A 16574-nucleotide genomic window follows, 5' to 3' on the forward strand; every position below is an offset into this window, starting at 1 on the left:
ACCTGGGAGGGAAGAAAAGGAGAAAGGGAGAAATGTTAGACCAGGGGAGGCCAGAGGGGAGGACGGAGAGATGGACAAAGAGCAAAAATAAGATGCAGGCTGGATACAGGGAAGAATGTTGCTGGCAGGCTGGACACGGGTGAGGGAGGAGATGCTGACAGGCTGGATACGGGTGAGGGATGAGATGCTGGCAGGCTGGACACAGGTGAGGGAGGAGATGCTGGCAGGCTGGACACGGGTGAGGGAGGAGATGCTGACAGGCTGGACATGGTGGGGGGAGATGCTGGCAGGCTGGACATGGTGGGGGGGGGGGATGTTGATACTGCACTTTTGTGTGATTAATGATTATTAAAATTTTTAATCGAAATGTAGCCCTAGCTTTATATGTTATACAGATATACAGGCAAATACATGTATACTGCATATAGTCACTTACAGCTAAACTGTATTAATCAGTATAGCAGCTTTGTACTATTCTCCATGAAGGAGCACAATCATTTAATTAATTTAATTTGAAATTTAGATTCTGCTTAGTCCTCCAAAGAGGTTTAAGGCAAATTATATAAAAAGAAAACATACATCAATCATCAAGCTAATCTCTGCTTTCCCTAGACTATTGTATATTTATTTAAAAACATACAGGTGGCCATTCGATACAGCGGCATCTAGAGTTGTGACAAAGGTGCCATTAATTGACAGTTAGACCCTTTTATAAGGCATCACCTAACAGCAAGGAGCCAACAAATGTGTGGATTATGGACGTGTCTCCCAGTTACACACTTAGTTTATAGAATTCTATAAATGCACACGTCACGTGGGGGCTCATTTTCAAAGACTTTAGACTTACAAAGTTCCACAGGTTACTGTGTAACTTTATAAGTCTAAGTGCTTTGAAGATATGCCTCTTGCTGCACTTATGTCAGTGACATGGCGTAATGAGGGGGCGCCAATGCCCACTTACACAACTATTCTATAACTGAATCTTGGCACCAAGATGTCATTCTAGAATTGGCGCTAAGTGCGCAGCACTGGGGCACCTAAACTGAGAAGCCAATTTCTAGAATTGCCGCCTAATAGCCCACGTAATCGGGTACAGTAAAAACATACCTGTACATAAAAACAATGAAAAAACCCCCCGAAAAACATACATACCAATCAATCACATAACCAGCAAAAGGCATACAACATTACGATATACTCGCCAGAATACGTGATAAAAATTATTCTTTGCACTGCAGTAATAATTGAGCACCATGTGCCTGACAAATCAGGAACCTCTTTACTTGCCTTCTAAAAGTATTAGAACCTGTGAGTTGATTAACACTGTTAGAAGCCAAGTGCTTTGCCCTCATTCTACCTAACTTGTGTCTCTTGCTGAAAACAAAATAGAACAAAACAAGAAAACGTACCTGTATATCCAGTTTTACAGACACAATTGAAGCCTCCTGGGAAGTTCTGACAGACAGCTCCATTTTTACAAGGACTGGAGAGGCACTCGTTGATATCTCTCTCACAAGCCATTCCGGTAAAACCTTCTGGGCAACTGCAGGAAAATCCTCCCACCAAGTTGTGGCACGTTCCACCATTGTGGCAAGGGAATGGCAGACATTCATCAATGTCTGTCTCACACCAGCTTCCTTCGTATCCTGGTAGGCACTTGCAGGTAAAGGGTGGGAGAGGCTCATTTCCCATGATTATTACTGGGACGCTTTCGTGGCTTTTCAAAGCAGGACTCACAGCGAGCCTTCTGAAGCAGCTTCCGCCATTTTGACAGGGGCTCTGAGCACACGAATCATGATCCACCGATTCTATCCGTACCCCACTCTGCCGGAACACGATTTCTTTGATGCTTTCAAAGAAGGTAGCTACTCCACTAGGATTTACATACTGATAGATGTTCCGTTTCACAGCTGCAGTAACAAAGGTTCTGTTATCTTCCTCATAAACACCATAAAGTTGTACAGCAGTTCCTAATCCAGTTAACTGTGAGCTGACAATACCCAAGAAGTGAAGGTAGTTGTTAGTCAAAAAGTCTTTTGCTGTCTGCACATTAAGGCGGAGGAGAACACTGTTGTCAATGGTGGCATTGCTGAATCCAGCGAAGAAAACTCGAATATTACTGGTAACGGCAGCGTGTAAACCATCATTGCTGAGAACAACCAGATCAAATGTCCCATCTGTGGATCTCGCCTGGGAATTTAGCTCACAAGTACCCCTTGGAATACTGAAGAGGTTCATTACACCCGAAGTAAGGGTACAGTGGAAGTTATCTAGCACATCTGGATCCTGGGGTTTCACACTGCCTAAAATGCCACCAGGAAAGAGATTGCCAAAATAATGGACAAAGATTTCTACTGTTCTATGTTCTGATGGGTTATCATTTTGGTCTATTACTTTTATTTGTACAGTTCCTGTGGAAGACATTTGAGGGAAGCCAGAATCCCTAGTAACCACTGATAAATAGAAATCACTAATCTGCTCTCTGTCAATTTCTCTGGTAGTGGTGAGGACTCCAGCAGGGCTGAGGCTAAAATAACTAGTGGCAGGGCCAGTACTGAGCAAGTAATAGGTAAAAGGACCTTGATTTGGAGGAAGATCTGGATCTGACGACTGAAGCGTCATTACAAGGGTTCCTGCACGTTGGTTTTCAATCACTTCTCCTTCTGTGCTTATCAGTGTGGGCCCATTATCATTGATGTCTTCCAGGACAACAAACAATGAGGCACTTCCTGTAGCTGAAGGTGTTCCAGAGTCAATAGCCAAAACGGTCAAATTGTAAATTGGTAAAGTTTCTCGATCCAGGTCTGTAGTGACAGTTACCTGCCCTGTTTGGGGGTTAATGGAAAAAGCACCATTCTCATTCCCAGAGCCAATAAAATAGGAGAATCTACTCCAGCTAGGCACAGAGTCTGAATCAAAGGCACTTACGAAAGTGACATGGGTGCCAGAAGGAACTCCTTCAGTGATCTGCACATTGTACACTTCTGAGCTAAAAACAGGAGGGTCATTGGCATCTAGAATTGTAATATTCACAATCACTACATCTATATCTGCACCACGGATGCTCCCAATATTTTTTGCAAGAATTTTCAAAGAGATCTTTTCTTCACTCTCTCTGTCTAGAGCACCGGATACGTAGATCTGCCCAGTCTTCCTATCAATTTGAAAACCTTTTTTCCTGCTGTTCCCAAAGATCAAATAATGGACCTCCCCATCAATCCCCATATCACGGTCACTTGCAAATACTTCTCCTATTACTGTGCCTTTAGAAGCTGCTTCTGTGACTTCAAAATAGTATAGTTTGGATACGAAACGGGGCACATACTCATTTGTTCCCACTAACTGGATATTGACAGTGGCAAAACTGCAGCGTTCTTCATCAGGAAGATTAAAGGCCTTTACAGTTAGATGATAACTTTGCTTTGTTTCATAATCTAGGAAACCTTGGGTGGTGATGATACCAGTATTGGGATCAATCACGAAGAGATCACTGTCAGAAGACTGAATTGCATAAGCTATTACGGCATTAGGCCCAGAATCTGCATCAGTTGCGTTTAGGCGGATAACAGCTGTCCCACTTGGGGCATTTTCAAAAACATTAGGAAAATATTCTTCCAGGCTGAATACTGGAGCATTATCATTCACATCAATAACATTAACCGTGACCCTGCAGTAGCCTGTTCTAGCCACCCATCCTCCATCAGTAGCACTAACGGTCAAGTCATGTTTCTGGTTTAACTCATAATCAAGATTTTTGGCTAGGGTTAGTGCTCCTGTAGAGGAATTTATAGCAAAGAAACCGGCTTCATTTCCAGATGAAATGTTATATTTGATTAATCCATTCATAGCAGCATCCCTGTCCCTAGCAGATAGTGTTCTGATAATTGTATCTACAGCAAAGCTTTCAGGTATTGTAAGACTGAAATGGCTTTGAGAAAATTCAGGTGTATGATGGTTTTCCTCAGTTACAACTATTTGAACAGTTACTTGTGATGACAAGGAAGGGTTGCCTTTATCTTTTGCTGTTACTTTGATCAGAAAGTGCTTATTCAAATCCATCATGAGGGAAGACGCCACAGAAATCCACCCAGTGTGGCTGTCTAACCTGAACCTGTCAGTGGTATTGTCTCTAGAAATAAAATATTCCACTTCAGAATTTAGTCCAAAATCTTTATCATCAATTGCAGTAACTTTAATTAACTTTGTGCCAATGCCTGCATTTTTTGCGACTGGGGTGAAGTATTTGCTGGTAAGAAACTGTGGTGCATTATCATTACTGTCCACAATGTTGACCGAGACAGTAGTTTCACTCATGAGTGGGTGGCTACCTCGATCAGAGGCAGCAACTATGAAACTGTGTCTGTTAATGTTGAGGTTGCTTGAACCACCAGGGTTCTGATATTTTAGTTGCTGTTTAATGAATATTTCCCCACTGGTAGAATTGATTCGGAAGAACTCAGATTGAGATTTTATAAAGTAATAAACTTGGCTGTTCGGACCATCATCGGGATCTGTTGCTACAACTTGGGTTACTTTTGATGCAATCTCTGTCATCTCTGGGTAATCTAAATAATAAGATGGTTTCTTGAACCTTGGGGCATTATCATTAACATCGGTCACAAATATGGTTACAGCTGTGCTGACTGTCCATCCTGAGTCATGGGCGGAGACTCGGATTATATAGCGATCAGTGTCTTCCCTGTTTAAAGGTCGGCTGACTGTTATGTCTCCTGTGTTAGGATTTATACTAAAAGGAAGCGTTGCGTCAGCTATCGAATACCGACTGATGGCATTTAAACCAATATCCTCATCTGAAGTGGTGACTCGTGTAACAGTATAGCCCAAAGGTGCATTTTCAGGTACAGAGCCACTAAATATCTGGGAGAACCGAGGAGCATTGTCATTGTCATCTAGAATGTTAATAATGACTTTCACCACTGTATTCTGGGGAGGGGATCCTTTGTCGGAAATTTTAATGGTCAGTGCACATTGTGCTACTTTTTCCCTGTCAAGGGGCCTGGTGCTTCTTATTTCTCCAGTAGCTCGATTTATGCTAAAACTGTGTTCTTTATTGCCATCAACTATTTCAAAATCCAACTGACCATTGGGACCACTATCTTTATCTATAGCAGCAACAAAAAGTATTTTTCGAGGTGAGGTGTTTTCCATTATTTCGGCTATGAAAGGATCTTGCTCAACTTTTGGTGCATTGTCATTCACGTCCACCACTGACACTTCCAGTTTCTCATATGAAGAAAAGGGAGGAAACCCCATATCTCTGGCTTCTATCCAGAGCACATATTTCTGTATGGCTTCATAGTCTAAAGATTGCTGGATGGAGAGTCGTCCTGTCAACTGGTCAATATGAAATGCGTTGTCAATATTACCGCTAGCAATGTAGTAAGACAAGAAGCCCCCTCTAGATGACGATCCAGAAACAGTAGTAACAACTGTACCAACTATTTGGTTTTCAGGGAATATAAACGCCTGCTGCTTAGCTTGAACTTGTGGGAATTCGGCCTTCCTTGCAAATCTCACTGTCACTGTTGTAGAGTCTATCTTCGCATACGTGCCACCATCTTTCACATGGACAGTAAACGTAATTTCTGAATCGCCTATCAGTGGTTCAGCTGATGTTATGGAGCCCCGTAGAGGATCTATTTTGAATTTTTCAGAATTCTTTCCTAAGAGGGAGAAATGAAGCTCTGCGTTGGGCCCTGAATCAGCATCTGTGACTGTTACAGCAAACACAAAGGAATCTGTAAAACAGAAACAAAAATAGAGAAAATTACTTTGATGCAATAGAAATGCAAAAACCTTTTGACAAACTAAAGAAGAGAAAGTTGAATAAAAGCAATCATTTTTGAAGTCTTAAGTCAGGATATTCAAACTTGTTGCTAAATTAGCATGCAGTGTATCATTTAAATAAAAGTAGAATTAGTTGATCTTCTTGGGCTTTGCTGAAAACAAGGATGTGTGAAAGGCAAAAGGACCAACGTTTACCACCCTTTTTCAAAAATATGGCCACAGATGTCTGTGCAGATCAAAGGAGTAGCCTAGTGGTTAGTGCAGTGGACTGTAAACTAAGGGACACAAGTTCAAACACCTCTAAAGCTCTTTTTTTTTTTTTTTTTTGTAAAAGTGATCCCTCCAGAACCTGAAAAATATCTACTGTACCTGAATGTACACCACTTCACTACTACTACTACTTAACATTTCTAAAACGCTACAAGGGTTACGCAGCGCTGTACAGTTTAACAAAGAAGGACAGTCCCTGCTCAAAGGAGCTTACAATCTAAAGGACGAAATGTAAAGTTGGGGCAGTCTAGATTTCTTGAATGGAGGTATAATGGTTATGTGCCGAAGGCGACATTGAAGAAGTGGGCTTTGATTAAGGATTTGAAGATGGGCAGCGAGGGGGCTTGGCGTATGGGCTCAGGGAGTTTATTCCACGCATAGGGTGAGGCGAGGCAGAAAGGGCGGAGCCTGGAGTTGGAGGTGGTGGAGAAGGGTACTGAGAGGAGGGATTTGTCCTGTGAGCGGAGGTTACGGGTAGGAGCGTAAGGGGAGATGAGGGTAGAGAGGTAGTGAGGGGCTGCAGATCGGGTGCATTTGTAGGTAAGTAGGAGAAGCTTGAACTGTATGCGGTACCTAATTGGAAGCCAGTGAAGTTACTTGAGGAGAGGGGTGATATGGGCATATCGGTCCTGACGGAAGATAAGACGTGCAGCAGAGTTCTGAACGGATTGAAGGGGGGATAGACGGCTAAGTGGGAGGCCAGTGAGGCTCAATTACTTCCACTGAAAGCAATGGAAGTAAAACCCGGCTGGCTCAATCCGTCCTCCTTCAATAGTCTTCAGGCTTGCAGGTGTCTTATATATTTAGGTACAGTAGGTATTTTTCTGTTTCTGGAAGGCTCAGAATTATTAAAAAAAAAAAACAAATAGTTGAAGTGGGATTTGAAACTGGGTCCCTTTGTTTATAGTCAACTGCACTAACCACTTAGCTACTCCTCTGACCTACTTACTGCTTTTTCTTTTTCAGAATGGCTATAATACCTAGAGCTGACAAAGATCCTGGTTTCCCTTTCCAGTTTCCCTTTCAGGGGAGAGGGAAGAAGATAGCAACCACTGGGGGATTAGGGACAGGTCATGCCTTAATCCAGCCAACAGTCAGCTTTCAATTAGAGCAACTTTTTGTAACTTGGACGTAACTGAAACGGGTCTAGATAAAACGTCCTTTTTTTTTTTTTAGACATTGACGTTTCTTGCCATTCAAAAATCCCTGTTGGATGTCCTAACTTTGAGCCCTCCCTAGACTTGCCCTTAACTCACCCCCTTGCTATTTGGACAAACTGCAATGTGAAATGCCCAGATTCTGACTTTCCAAAATCAGGATTTGGACTTTTTTAGCAGGTGGACGTTTTAGAGGCATTTTAAGAAGTCCATCTGCTTTAAAAATGAGTACCATAGGGACCTGCACGTGTTTATAAAACAGCATCAAGACAGGCCCCTTCTTTGCCCTCTTAAACCAGGTAAAATGCTCTAAAATCACTCTCTGTATGTGCAGGCTACAATGAAGTAGGAGTGGTTAGTGCAGTGGACTTGATCCTGGAGAACTAGGTTTGATTCCCACTGCAGCTCCTTGTGACTCTGGGCAAGTCACTAAACCCTCTCCTTTGCCCTAAATACAAATAAGTACCTGTATATACTATGTAAACCACTTTAGTTGCAAAAAAAAACACAAAAAGATGGAATATCAAGTCCCATTCCCTTTCCCTGATATAGACATTAGGGGGCAATTCTAGAAATTGTCACCTTAGTCTACTTAGAGCCAATATTCTAACCATATCCTGGGCCAAGATTCAATTGGTGCAGTCACGTGTAGGTGCATGTCAATGGCAGGTGTATGCTGACACACCTAGTTGTGCCAATAATGTGCTTAGTTTATAGTTTTGTAAGGAGGTGTTGATGCTCCTGTACAAGTTGTTCGGTGAGGCCCCACCTGGAGTACTGTGTTCAGTTTTGAAGGCCTTATCTTGCTAAGGATGTGAAAAGACATGAAGCAGTGCAAAGAAAAGCTACAAAAATGGTATGGGATTTGTGTTACAAGACAAACGAGGAGAGACTTACTGACCTGAACATGTGTATCCTGGAGGAAAGGGAAATAGGGGTGATATGATACAGACGTTCGAATATTTGAAATGTATTAATCCACAAACAAACCTTTTCTGGAGATGGGAAGGTAGTAGAACTACAGGACATGAATTGAGGTTGAAGGGGGGCAGACTCAGGAAAAATGTCAGGAAGTATATTTTCACGGACAGAGCGATGGATACTTGGAATGCTCTCCCGCGGGAGGTGGTGGAGATAAAAACAGTAACAGAATTCAAAAATGCGTGGGATAAACACAAAGGGATCCTGTTCAGAAGGAATGGATCCACAGAAGCTTAGCGGAGGTTGGGTGGCAACACCGTTAATTGGGAAGCAAAGTTAGTGCTGGGCAGACTTCTACAGCCTGTTCCCTGAAAATGGCAAGGACAAATCAAGGTCAGGTATGCACATAAAGTAGCTCATACAATGGAGTTTATCTTGTTGGGCAGCCTGGATGGACTGTACAGGTCTTTAGCTGCCATCATCTACTATGTTAGTATTCTATAAACTACACGTGTACCTTGGAGACACACCCATGCTCTGCCCATGTGTATGCCTCCTTGCAGTTAGACGCTACCTTATACAATAGCATCTACCAGTTAATTAATAATGCCTTTGACACGCCTAAGCAACGCCAACCTCTAGGTGCCACTATACAGAATTGCCCCCATTATGTTTGGTACTGGAATTCAAGGTGGCTATGCAGTAATAAGGTCCATATACAAGTCTGTATAGGGATGGAATATCTATATAAATAAAATCCCCCCTCAGTGTTCTGAAGCTCACTCCATCTGTCCTGAACTCCTGTCCGCCTGGTAGGCTAGGCTATTCGGACTACTCACCCTCAGTCTCAGCCACGCCCATCTGGGCCAAAGGCCATGCCCCATCTGCACATAAAAAGCACCCTCAACATTCTAAAGCACACTCTGAGGCTTCAACAGTTCGTATGTTCGAAGCTCTGTAACCATTTTTAAGCACACTACATCTCTGCCCCGCCCTGACCTATCAGAGAAGGGAGGAGCGTCACACTGAATGACGGACCTATCAGAGGGAAGTCAAATAGAAGAAGGGAGGAGCGTCAGAGGCCAACTGACCTATCAAAGGGAACTGAAACAGGAAAAGGGAGGAGCGTCACACCGAATGACGGACCTATCAGAGGGAAGTCAAATAGAAGAAGGGAGGAGCGTCAGAGGCCAAGGGGACGGCCGTATCAAGGTCTCATAGGTTTCCTTGCTTTCTTTTCAGTGTATTGCAGCTGCAGCCACTTAGGTAAGTCTAGCAAGCCTGTCAGCTACTGAATACAGAAAGCAAAAGATAGCATGTGGGAACTTGCTCCATTTTGTTCTCTGGAATGCAGTGATTATTATACAAATGGTCTTGCTTTCATTATTTTGGTAGGGGCTGCCTTCATGACTGTCCACAGTCCCCCCAGTCCTGACACCTGACAGGGGGGACAGGGAAGGACACTCACTGTCTCACATACGCACTCGCACACACTCATTCTCACATACACACACGCACTCTCACAGACACACTCACACCCACTCTCTGTCACACACACACACTTGCACATTCTCACTCTTACACAGGCACTCTCTCAAACATACACACTCCGCGCAAAACCTTGCTAGCGCCCGTTTCATTTCAGCCAGAAACGGGCCTTTTTTACTAGTAATTACATAAGTAATGCCACACTGGGAAAAGACCATGGGTCCATCAAGCCCAGAATCCTGTCCACGACAGTGGCCAATCCAGGCCAAGGGCACCTGGCAAGCTTCCCAAACGTACAAACATTCTATACATGTTATTCTGGAATTGTGGATTTTTACCAAGTCCATTTAGTAGCGGTTTATGGACTTGCCCTTTAGGAAACCGTCTAACCCCTTTTTAAACGCTGCCAAACTAACCGCCTTCACCACATTCTCCGGCAACGAATTCCAGAGTTTAATTACACGTTGGGTGAAAAAACATTTTCTCCGATTTGTTTTAAATTTACTACACTGTAGTTTAATCGCATGCCCCCTAGTCCTAGTATTTGTGGAAAGCGATAACAGACGCTTCACATCCACCTGTTCCACTCCACTCATTATTTTATATACCTCTATCATGTCTCCCCTCAGCTGAATAGCCCTAGCCTCCTTAGTCTTTCTTCATAGGGAAGTCGTCCCATCCCCGCTATCATTTTAGTCGCCCTTCGCTGCACCTTTTCCAATTCCACTATATCTTTCTTGAGATGTGGCTTCCATTGATTTATTTTAATGGCAGGGTGGCTAAAATACAATTTAACCTGACTACAGAAAATAAGAACGTTCAGTTAACAGGACACCACAAAGTTAAAACTGGAAAAGTATTATCACTTCACTTGAGTAGGACTTCATGAAATGTACGTCTGAACATTGTGTAAGGCAAGTCCAAAAGATCCCAACTGAATTGGATTTCTCCATATAAATTGTCCTATTTTGTTGAAATTGGTCAAAAATTAACGTTGGGATTTAAACTGCTGTTACATACTAGCGTTTGTACATCTTGAAATATAAAACAGTTTCATTTCTTTTTTAAAGTAATAACTAAAGAAACCATATTATTTGTATACTGTACAATTATTATTAAGGTTTTACATTTAAACCAGTAGCTAGAGGCTGTCAGAATCAGCTTACCTGAGCTTGTAGGTGTTGGAATGTGAGTAACGTAAGGATGATGATGAAATCTAGGAGGGTTGTCATTCACATCTTTCACAGTAACAAGTAAAGTCGCTGAACTAGATAAAGACTGAGGAGTTCCATCATCAGTGGCCATCACTACCAATGTGTATGTCTCCTTGTTCTCCCTGTCCAGCAATGCGCTGCTTATAATTTGTCCAGTTGACGGGTTGATGGTGAACTGTGAATTTCCACCAATGAGACTGTAGCTGTTCAAAGGTAAAAGACAGAAACAATTATGATTCTGAGAAAAAAGCTATCCTTTGTGTTAAGACCAAGAGAGTATTTAACAGTGTTAGATCACAAGAGCTTGAAAGTTTTAGGACCAGAAAATGCAAAATATCCACATTGGTTGGAATTTCAGGAGAAACGTGAGCATTTTATCTATTTTCTGAATAGCGATTTCAAATGAGCAGTATGTGCACTTTGGGTCCCAGTCACAAGATACCAAATGGCAATTTACTAGTGATTTGGTGGTACTATATTGTAATCATGTTTGATCTATTCTTACTGTACACCCTCTTCAGTGAACTCCTTCAAAAAGGTGGTAAATAAATCCTAATAATAATAATAATAATAATAACAACAATTAAAATATTAGATAAGGGGTGGTGGATGCATGGAGGTGATAAAGACAAGGATAGAGTCTGATTTTAAGAACGCATGGGACAAGCACAGGAGTCACAGAAACAGAGGAAATGAGGGCAGATGAAGACTATAAAGCCTATCAAACTTGTCAATCCATATCAACTACTAAGCTTTATAATCCCTTCCTCTCCTTGTTTTGTCATAAAAATCCTGCAGGAGCTTGAGAAGAAAAATATCCGTGTCTTCATCTGTGTTTTTAATTTCTGAGTATACATATGTAGTATTACATCATACACTATGAGTTTACCTTTTTGGGCAGACTGGATGGACCGTACAGGTCCTTCTCTGCTGACATCTTCTATGTTACAATGTGTGCCTCAGTGCTGTTAAAGAATTGGCTTTAACAAACCCCCATTCAGGCACTTACTTTTTGGCACCAAATTATAAACAAAATATGAAAGTGCAAAACCCCTAAGAAAGAAACTACACTGGCTCCCTCTTAAAGAACGGACCACGTTCAAGATCTGCAAGATTGTGCATAAAATCATTTACGGAGATGCCCCGACTTACATGCTAGACCCTTGTGGATCTACCACCCAGAAATGCTAAAAGATCTTCCCGAGCCTTTCTTAACCTACACTTCCCCAGCTGTAAAGGATTAAAATACAAACTAACACACACGACCACCTTTTCCTATTTGAGTACGCAGCTGTGGAATGCACTTCCAACTCAACTGAAAACGATCAATGAATTAAGTAACTTCCACAAATCTCTGAAAACCTACCTCTTTAACAAGGCCTACCATGAAAACCTGTAACTAACTAATCCATAACATTTATCCACCTTTACCAGATTGTATCTTTAAATAACTACCTGACCAATTCCTCTTGTTTTCCTTGATTTCTTTGTAACACCAATTGTATTCTTTACCCTGGTATGGCGACGCCATATCAGGTCTTCGTAAGCCACATTGAGCCTGCAAATAGGTGGGAAAATGTGGGATACAAGTGCAATAAATAAAAAAATAAAACTGCCTTCCAGATTTCTAGTAAATTAAAGAACCAGCACCTAGTCACTGTAAAAAAAAAAAAAAAAAAAGGGAGCAAACACAACAGGATGTCCATGCTAGTTACTCCTCTCACATCCTGGTTGCCTTCTTAGGTCACAAAAAGTGAGGAGAACGAATGAGGATACCAAAAAATATATATTTATTCATATAAAAAATATAATGAAAGATGACGACCCGACACGGCTGTGTTTCGGCCCAAAGGCCTGCCTCAGGGGTCTTTTTATAGCATTTTGCATTTGCAAACGTTTTTCACGAGAGGAGTATTTATAGGCTCGTTCCTGATCATTACCAGAATTTTTTCCAAAGAGAGGAGAGATCCAAGTGGGTCCGGCTTCTATATTCTTCTCAGAGCGTATGTACATCACACTACCTGAGATTGCAAAAAGACCCCTGAGGCAGGCCTTTGGGCCGAAACACGGCCGTGTCGGGTCGTCATCTTTCATTATATTTTTTATATGAATAAATATATATTTTTTGGTATCCTCATTCGTTCTCCTCACTTTTTGTTTCATATCTCACGGATCCGTGAGGGTTTGTACCTCCTTTTTTTGCTGCCTTCTTAGGTCAGCAGACCAGAGATTTAGAAGAAAGCAAGAATGTTACAATCCATCTGGGGACAAATGACCCAGCCAGAAACAGTACGTAAGTACATAAGTATTGCCATACTGGGAAAGACCAAAGGTCCATCGAGCCCAGCATCCTGTTTCCAACAGTGGCCAATCCAGGTCACAAATACCCGGCAAGATCCCAAAAATGTACAAAACATTTTATACTGCTTATCCCAGAAATAGTGGATTTTCCCCAAGTTCATTTAATAACGGTCTATGGACTTTTCCGTTAGGAAGCTGGCCAAACCTTTTTTAAACTCCGCTAAGCTAACTGCCTTTACCACATTCTCTGGCGAATTCCAGAGTTTAATTACACGTTGAGTGAAGAAACATTTTCTCCGATTCGTTTTAAATTTACTACATTGTAGCTTCATCGCATGCCCCCTAGTCCTAGTGTTTTTGGAAAGTGTGAACAGATGCTTCACATCTACCCGTTCAACTCCACTCATTATTTTATAGACTTCTATCACATCTCCCCTCAGTCACCTTTTCTCCAAGCTGAAGAGCCCTAGCTGCTTTAGCCTTTCCTCATAGGGAAGTTGTCCCATCTCCTTTATCATTTTCGTCGCCCTTCTCTGCACCTTTTCTAATTCCACTATATCTTTTTTGAGATACGGTGACCAGAATTGAACACAATATTCGAGGTGCGGTCGCACCATGGAGCGATACAAAGGCATTATAACATCCTTATTTTTGTTTTCCATTCCTTTCCTAATAATACCTAACATTCTATTTGCTTTCTTAGCCGCAGCAGCACACTGAGTAGGTTTGTGGTGGGTTTTGGAGGGCTCGCTGTCTCCTCCACAAACGTAACAGGTAGGGGGGATGGGCCTGGGTCCGCCTACCTGAAGTGCACTGCACCCACTAAATTGCTCCAGGTACCTGCATACTGCTGTGATGGACCTGAGTATGACATCAGAAGCTGGCATAGAGGCTGGCAATCAATATTTTTAAAGATGTTTTTTGAGGGTGGGAGGGAGTTAGTGACCACTGGGGGGGTAAGGGGAGGCCATCCCCGATTCTCTCCGGTGGTCATCTGGTCATTTTGGGCACCTTTTTGTGCCTTGGTCGTAAGAAAAACACGGCCAGGTAAAGTCGTCCAAGTGTTCGTCTGGGACATCCTTGTTTCTTTTGATTATGGGTCAAGGACATCCTAGTGTCAGGAACGCCCAAGTCCCGCCTTCGCTATGCCTCCAATATGACCCCTTGATCTTTGGCCGTCCCTGCGACAGAGTGCAGTTGGGGACGTCCAAAATCAGCTTTCAATTATACCAATTTGGACAACCCTGTGAGGAGGCCGCCCATCTTCCGATTTATGTCGAAAGATGGGCGTCCTTCTCTTTCTAAAATGAGCCCAATAATGTGACAGTTGTTGACAGGTGTATCGTTCTGCAAAATCCAATGGCTCTACAAAAATCGTGGCTAAGAAGTCCTTGTTAAAACGGCTCTCGCAGTTGACAGCTTGTGTTTGCAGTTCCTGGGACTGGAGGGTAATAATCTCCTTTGAGTTTAGCAGAAGGCTGCCAACTGCAAGCTCTGACAATCCCCAGTGGGCTTCATTGGTTCATATTCACACAATCAAACTTTAGTTTTCGGTTATGGCCGAAACCAGGTGATAAGTTTTGGCTGCAGTTTTGGTTTTGGCCGAAACTGTTTAGATGGTTTCAGTTGCAGTTTTGGTTTCGGTCAGCCTCTAATAGGAACAGCTTGATCCTTCATGTAGGAGTACTTGAATCAGCTCAACTAGTATGGCTGAGCATTAGTGAATTCTATTTAACTTATTATAGTCCCTGTTAAGGTAATTTTTGAAAATGGAGCTAATATGGGTTTGTAATGGCATAGATTATGAAGACTTATACAATCAAGATGTTTTGGTTTCTTAATCTTGATTACTTCTTGAATATTTTTACAATTGTTCTTTCATAGTGACGGTGTAGCGTATGTTGTGCAGGTCAGTTAAACTCTTACTTTGATGCACTTTGAAGTATATTTTTAGGACAGCAGGATGTGAAAAATATACAGAAGAGTGTGAAGACTTTTGCAAGGCTCTGTAGCACTGGTGCCAACAGGAGGTGTAGGTTTCTCTGAACTACATAGCTGAACTGTAGGATGACTTATGGAACAAACTTACCTAATAACTGCGTTTAAGTCTGCATCTCCATCTGAGGCATTTACCAGCAATACGTCAGTTCCTGTACGTGCATCTTCTGAAATGCTGGCCAAGTATTTGTTGAAAGCAAATGTGGGAGAATTGTCATTGACATCATCGACCTTGACTGTGACAGTCCCTGTTCCAGTGAGGGAAGGAGAGCCTGGAAAAGAATGATACAAATATAAAAAAAGCTATTATATTTTTATTCTACCAAAATATAAATAATGTTATAAGCATCATTTGGAAAAGTGGACTATAAATCCCCAAATTATTATTATTTATAAAATTATTCTAAAAATCTTATTTAAGGACTGGAAAAAAAATCTCCCAATTCTATTTGGATACATTAAATTTAAAGCTTAGATAGGCTTAACAATGACTTTGTGGTTAGGCAAACAGTCTGAGAACCAGATAACGCAGGGTTCAGACCCTGCACCCTTCACTGCTTCAGGTACACACTTCGGACCTCGTTTATTAATGTATGCTAGCATGATTTATAGCACATTAAAGAAAGGAAGCCTCATTATTCTCAAAGGGCCTGTTTATTATTTGCTTAGCTCCCTTTAACTAGCATTAGTAAATGAGGAAATACCACCTGTACCTAAATGTGGCACAGTTTGAAGAGTTGCAAGTTAAATGCAAATACAATTTAAGTGTGGAGGAGCAGCAAACTGAGAGCTAGGAATCAAATGCCACTTCTTCCACTGATGCTCCTCAGAGAAGTAACCTAATGCTCAGAGCAAAATCCCACTGCAGCTCCTTGTGATCTTGGGCAAATCACTGAACCCTCCATTGCTCAGATACAAACCTAGATTGTAAGCTCTCTGGGGTTAGAAAAACACTTACAGTACCTGAACACATCATATGAACAATACTGGTGCCAGCAGGGTTCCCACGCCTGTTGGTCAACATTTTACAGGACCAGGACACTGTACCAGTGACTTCACAGTGAGAATCCTCAAAGGTAACTTTAAAACCATACAAGAACGTAAGACCTCTGAAGTCAGAATGATTGAATATTTTAACACCCAACAGAAAGGACTTAACAAGGATCTGGGGTTCCTAGTCCATTATAAACCATAAAGCTGTATGTCTCTGCTGATCACCCCACCCCTCACCTATCCACACCCATCCTGTTAGAATATCAATGATATGCTTTGATGTCCCCATGCATACTTCCTACCCACCCCCCTCCTCCCACCCTGTCAGACTGTCATAGTAATGCTTGAAGGTTTTCACTTATATACACTGTCAGCTAGCACATTTGCTTATTTCCGATCTGAGGAAGAAGGGCAACCTTCGAAA

The 16574-nt window shown here is 42.0% G+C and overlaps 1 protein-coding gene across 1 annotated transcript in view; it reads right to left on the bottom strand.

The window, feature by feature from the left end:
• The window catches only part of FAT4 (FAT atypical cadherin 4), a 399251-nt gene that overhangs the window by 79381 nt on the left and 303296 nt on the right, over positions 1-16574 (bottom strand). The window contains exons 7-9 of the mRNA XM_030191762.1: positions 15249-15429; positions 10811-11061; positions 1410-5759 (exon numbers count right to left, since the gene is read on the bottom strand). Of these exons, the coding sequence (XP_030047622.1) occupies positions 1410-5759; positions 10811-11061; positions 15249-15429 (4782 nt within the window). The remainder of the gene's footprint in view (positions 1-1409; positions 5760-10810; positions 11062-15248; positions 15430-16574) is intronic.

The sequence above is a fragment of the Microcaecilia unicolor genome, chromosome 2, assembly GCF_901765095.1.
Source record: "Microcaecilia unicolor chromosome 2, aMicUni1.1, whole genome shotgun sequence".
In the NCBI taxonomy this organism is placed as follows: Eukaryota; Metazoa; Chordata; class Amphibia; order Gymnophiona; family Siphonopidae; genus Microcaecilia; species Microcaecilia unicolor.